Genomic DNA, 6,038 nt, shown 5'->3' on the forward strand with positions numbered 1-6,038 from the left:
CCGCTCCAGTCCGGGAGCTCACAGGGTCCACTCCAGAGCCCGCTCCAGTCCGGGAGCTCACAGGGTCCGCTCCAGAGCCCGCTCCAGTCCGGGAGCTCACAGGGTCCACTCCAGAGCCCGCTCCAGTCCGGGAGCTCACAGGGTCCACTCCTGAGCCCGCTCCAGTCCGGGAGCTCAAAGGGTCCACTCCAGAGCCTGCTCCAGTCCGAGAGCCCTCTGAGTCCACTCCAGAGCCCGCTCCAGTCCGAGAGCTCTCTGAGTCCACTCCAGAGCTCGCTCCAGTCCGGGAGCTCACAGGGTCCACTCCAGAGCCCGCACGTTGCGGAGCAATCGGCTAGTCCTGTTGCAGCCGTCGAGACTGGTACTAAACTCTCTCTGCTCTTGTTTACCTGAGTTGCTGAGAGAGTTTTCTGTCCCACCAGTGTTGCCCGCCTGGGTTCCGGTTTGGCAGGAGCCTCACTGGCTCATTCCTCCGGCTCCATCCTGGCTATCTGCTGGGGTTCCTGTGTGGTTGGGGCCTTGCTGGTTCATCCTGCCGGCCCCGCCTTGGCCTTTCACCCTGCCGGTTCTGTGCTCATGCCCTGGTCTATCTCTGTCCCCTGGCCCCCTTCCATTGTATGGTCCTGGCCGTTTTCTGTTCCCTGTGTTTTGGATTACCTTTTGTCTAGTTTTTGTTCTGTTCTGTTTATTTGTTCTTTAATAAACTGCACTTGGATCTAACTTTGTTTTCTCTCAGTGTTCCGTGACACTTCTAGGCTAGAAAAAAAGATGGTGGTGCAACTGGAGTCTGTAATAAATGAATCCCCAAGTAAATGCTCCCATCAGTAGGTCTGGTGCCATTAGGGGGTACAAAGTGTCTTTCCTGCACTCATCTGCATGTTACTCCTGGTGGTCACTGCAATGAGAAGTAATGACATTGAACAAGTACAAACATTCTTCTATTTTTGGATCTATTAACATAATGCATTCATATTTTTCTGTGTATGTGATGCTGTTGCATGGTATGTATTCTTGCACTGTCTACGTGGAAGTATGTTAGTGCACCTGCTTCTCGGTGAAGGATGACTACAGGCAAAGTGGAAGAAGAAACGGATCCTATTAAGATAAACCTATATTTACATGGAGTACACCATTCTTAGTGCCTGTGATCTTTGTGAAAACGATTTTCTGTTGGCCATTATGGATCCTAAGCAAGTAAGAAAAACAGAGTATTTCCAGTTTAGATACACATCAGATACTGGTTCCCTTTGGTTTAGTGAACACAAAACACAACCAGCTCTCCATTCTGGTAAACTGTGGTTAACGTAAGGTATCACTTTCATTACATCTGTGACTTTCTAATCTGCATTCATATCTCCTCACATGTCTCTGGCACTAGTCTCGTGATTTCCTTAATGGTATTTTTGTACTGTTGTGATGTTTGGTTCTCTCAAAAGTTTCATTTTACCACAGAAACTCTACTTTATCGATTCTTCTAGCTTCCCTTTAATTGTTTATTGCTAAAGTATATGTTTGTACTCAGTCTCATTTATTTTATTCCTCTTTTTAACTGTATTTTAAAATCCCTTTGCTGTGTGTGTGTCTTTCTCTCTTTGAGAGTATGTGTAGCGTGCCTGTACACCTTACAATGTGACAAGCGTTACAAAAGAACAAGCTGAGGATGGCCGGGGGCAGCCATGCTCAAACGAGCCATGGTACATTGCATAAACCCCATACGCAAATGAACAGTTCTAAGGAGGTAAAAGAGAGAGAATAAATGAGTATAAGAACGGGAGAAAATGTATAGTACTGCATACTGAAAACAACAACAACAATAAAAATAATAACATATAAAAAATAGTATAATTTTAAAATAATAATAATAAGAAAAAAACACTGGAACCATTGCATATATATGCAATTTATATACATGCAATTTATCCTCAGAACTGTCAGCCTTCAATGCTAGTACAGTATAGCTGTCCTCAATATCAAAAAGTGCTTTTGAAATCATTTAATTTCCCAGTCAGTGAGAACCCTTCTGTCATTGATTAGCCAAACATCAAGCTGACTACAAAACGTTTCTCCAACACACTAAAACTCAGCACAGTTGTTTCTCTACTTACATAAGAAAATTGGAGGGAAATATGCACTGCTTTTGCTGTTCTAACAATGATATGTACAGGTAAAAAGCTTTATGAAATTTGACTTTGTTTACCCCCCAGCTGTGTGTCTCGATTCCCCTAAGTGGGCTGGCAAAACTCAAACAAACTCTGCTGTCCGCAACCAAAGGAGAAGACCTACAGGGAGGAGTTGGGTTGTAAATGAGGGACAGAGACACAAAGCCTCAGAAACACCTACATCATTTCAACAGCTGCATTCGTGGAAGGCTTCATTATTTTGAGGTGGACATGCTGCGTATGGTGATATAAGAGGTATATGAAAAACAAATTGCTTGAGCAATTTAAAATCTTGAATGAATTATGCTCAGAGACTGGATCATTTTTGGCTATTACATAATTGACAATAATTCAGAGTTTTGATATCATGGCTTATTATACCCTGTTCAACTTTCCTGCCAAGTGCAATTTAAAGCCTGTGGGTGTTTCTGGGTTTCAATGAAAATGACAAAGGTGGTGTTTTTTACTTTTCGTTTTTTGAAGTCAAACCAAACCACGTCTCATCTTTCTGAAAAATATGTTTTTTTACCTTACTACCCTACTAACTTCATAAAGACAACATAAAAGACCTTAACTACACATCCTTTATTTACCACCTGCACACTATTGGCTTTTTATAGCTGCATAATCAGATTGTAAATAATTATCAGCTCTACAATTCCAAAACGTTTCACAAGGAGAATTTTGGAATGCTCATCATCCATACATTATCTATTCTTCACTCCTAAATTTACATTTGTACCACTGTCAGCATGGAGCCTCAGTTGGAGCTGGCAGCTCATTGGCAGCATATCGGCACAGGCTTTAGATACATTTTTAAATGTACCTTGGTGAAATTGTGGGAAGGAAGACTCTAACCTTGCCTTTTAATTATGTTTTTTTACCTTACTACCCTACTAACTTCATAAAGACAACATAAAAGACCTTAACTACACATCCTTTATTTACCACCTGCACACTATTGGCTTTTTATAGCTGCATAATCAGATTGTAAATAATTATCAGCTCTACAATTCCAAAACGTTTCACAAGGAGAATTTTGGAATGCTCATCATCCATACATTATCTATTCTTCACTCCTAAATTTACATTTGTACCACTGTCAGCATGGAGCCTCAGTTGGAGCTGGCAGCTCATTGGCAGCATATCGGCACAGGCTTTAGATACATTTTTAAATGTACCTTGGTGAAATTGTGGGAAGGAAGACTCTAACCTTGCCTTTTAATTACATGCAACCTCTCATTTTTATTCTTGACAGGCAATACATACTTCTTGACTCATCCTGACTTTGTCTTTGACTTGTGCCTTGTACTGATGGCTGTAAAAGTGTTCATTCATCCAGATATAGAATGCATGCACTTCCTTGTAAATTAGTTATTTAAAAAGCCTATGACAAGAAAACAAATGTAAATTTAAAAGCAACAATCAATTATCCAGCCAATTCAAGATTCTGTCAGCATATTTGAATTAGTAATGGGATGAGGGGAGGATGTCCAGAAACAATATGAGATCTGCTGAACAACTTCATCTGCACTAGAATTCGAAATTCTTCCACTCACTGCATCACTTAAATATTAAACAATGATCACAATGACAGTGGAGCTCACAGAATACAAATATCAGCATCTCCTTACTACAATGACTGCGATTAGAATTTATAAAAAACAATGTGGAGCCTCTTTTTCTCAAAAGACGCAAGCTCTGCATCAGATTTAGTAAAGAGTGTGTGGGAGATCCGGAGACCCTCGGAGGTCAGAGAGCTGCCCACGGCAAATGTCAGGGCATGGTATTATGAGCTGAGAGAGCACCACATTAGCACAAAAACACACACAGTTCATTAGAAAGAACTGTCTGGTCTCAATGTATACAAAAATACCCACATTTGTGTCTCCAACTTTTAAGTTTGTGTATTTATGTGAAACCGAGAGAAGAGACATTAATAGCTTTTGATGCAGTAATCATGTGTGACCTCTGCTGGTGAGGTCCTTTTACACAAACTCCTACAGAACCTGTGGCAGATTCACATGGAAAATGTATGTCAGACAAAATGACTGCAATTCACACCACAGGCGCCAAGCCTTCCATACATGAGAAGATCCACAGCAAAACAGCCAAGAAAAACTGCATCACCTTTAGATTAACTTTTGCTATGATCAAAAATAATTTGATGATACAAACACCTGAGCATTGAACATGCAGATAAACCCAGGATGATTCTAGAGCCTCTTTGACTGTTTGGATAATAGTAGCTAATCATAATAATAATAATAATAATACAAATAATAATAATAATAATAATATAAAAATATAGAAAGTAAAAAAATATACACTGTTAAAAAGTGATTACACTGCATAAATACATTTTTAAAAATACAAAATATTTAAAAAATAATAATAATAATAATTTATAGTCACATATCCATTTAACCACAATAAACTTAATGTAACAGTTTAAATATTTGGTTTAAAGTTTAACAAAAGTAAGCTTGAAAGGTTGTTTGTGTGACGAAATAGTTGTTTGTGTGACTCCACACAAAAAAAAATACATGCATTTTTTACATGCGTCAATTGACGCAAATAAACGTTTTGAGATTACGTGAGATTCATCCCGACTGTAGGTTGTTGATGTCATAAAATAATCAAGTCTTACTGATGCATTAATACATTAATGCTGATAGCCTAATGGATAGCAATAGTAAAAATAATGTTTTGAGAAGCGATTGAGCAATGTGTTGTTAACTGTGTTTAATTACTATTATTAAGGTAATAGAGCGATCAAGTTTAGCTGTTTTTCTGTTTTGCAGCTCTGTTTTTAATGTTTAATTAAGCACTCAATAAAGAAGATTACCCTATGTAGAAGTGACTTTAGGTGCGTCATATGTAAATATTTAATCTTACTTTGATCAGAAAAAATGTAGGTTTCCCATTTTTATGGAAAGAAACTCACGAGCTTGACTTTTACGCATAATTCTGAGCACAATTAAAGTTAGAAAAAAAGTCAGGTACTGCAATCTGAAGAAAGCGATTATCTTACCACTTGAGCGACGGACAATATTTTCCAAAAAAGTGTTCTGTGGTGCCACCAGTCCTCTTTTCCCCCCGTGCATTCTGCGGCCGGGCAGCGTCGGTCAGGCTGGCGGACTTGCTGGAAGCTGGTCGTTAAAGTGATGCAGGTGGGATGGGAATGTATCGGTGGGATGGAGAAGATCATGGTAACGCTGCGCCGTGCCTGACTGGTATGGGTCCTTTGTACCACGGAGCGCTCGCATTTCTGCAGGCTCCGCGCTCCCCTGGTTGGCGCCTGCGCACTCGCGAGCAGTAACAATAAAAATTGACTGGCGCAGGAATCTCGAGCGCGATGCCCGGTGCCATGGAGATGCAACACATGCAACAGATGGTGCCTTTTGCGCGCGAACTAGTAACATGGAAACTTAAGAGTTACTGAAAATTATGTAAATGTCATCTTAAGTGAGCAAAAATTAAATTTAACAGTTAAAGTGAGTTACTATACAATACATGAACTTAAGGAATATTTTATAAAACTTGTTTATTCAACAAAATTTCACATGAATTAACATGAGGTTAAAGTGCATTTCATCACGAGAATATCGCCTTATAAAAAATAGGAACAAAATATAGGCTAGATAAATTAGGCTATTGATTATTGAATTATAAATCGGGAAATTAATGTTAGCTTGAAAAACGAATTTGTTGTTAGCTTGATGGTGAAAGAAAGAAAGAAAGAAAGAAAGAAAAAGTGAATGAATGAAAATCCAACTCGTGCCATCCTTCTCTGTGGCGCCATATTTTAGGAAATGCAGTTAGATTAGCCCCTCCTGTGCCGCTGGAGTCCCCTGTCTGAGTAGGCTGTGGATAGAG

At 39.6% G+C, this 6,038-nt stretch overlaps 1 protein-coding gene across 1 annotated transcript in view; it reads right to left on the bottom strand.

The window, feature by feature from the left end:
- LOC107707078 (potassium voltage-gated channel subfamily H member 5-like) overlaps positions 1-5,337 on the bottom strand; it is a 101,323-nt gene extending 95,986 nt beyond the window's left edge. The window contains exon 1 of the mRNA XM_016510958.1: positions 5,194-5,337. Coding sequence (XP_016366444.1) covers positions 5,194-5,266 — 73 coding nt within the window. The 5' untranslated portion in view covers positions 5,267-5,337. The remainder of the gene's footprint in view (positions 1-5,193) is intronic.
- Positions 5,338-6,038: the final 701 nt, after the last annotated feature.

Source organism: Sinocyclocheilus rhinocerous, unplaced genomic scaffold (assembly GCF_001515625.1).
Source record: "Sinocyclocheilus rhinocerous isolate Xijiao unplaced genomic scaffold, SAMN03320098_v1.1 scaffold205, whole genome shotgun sequence".
Lineage (NCBI taxonomy): Eukaryota > Metazoa > Chordata > Actinopteri > Cypriniformes > Cyprinidae > Sinocyclocheilus > Sinocyclocheilus rhinocerous.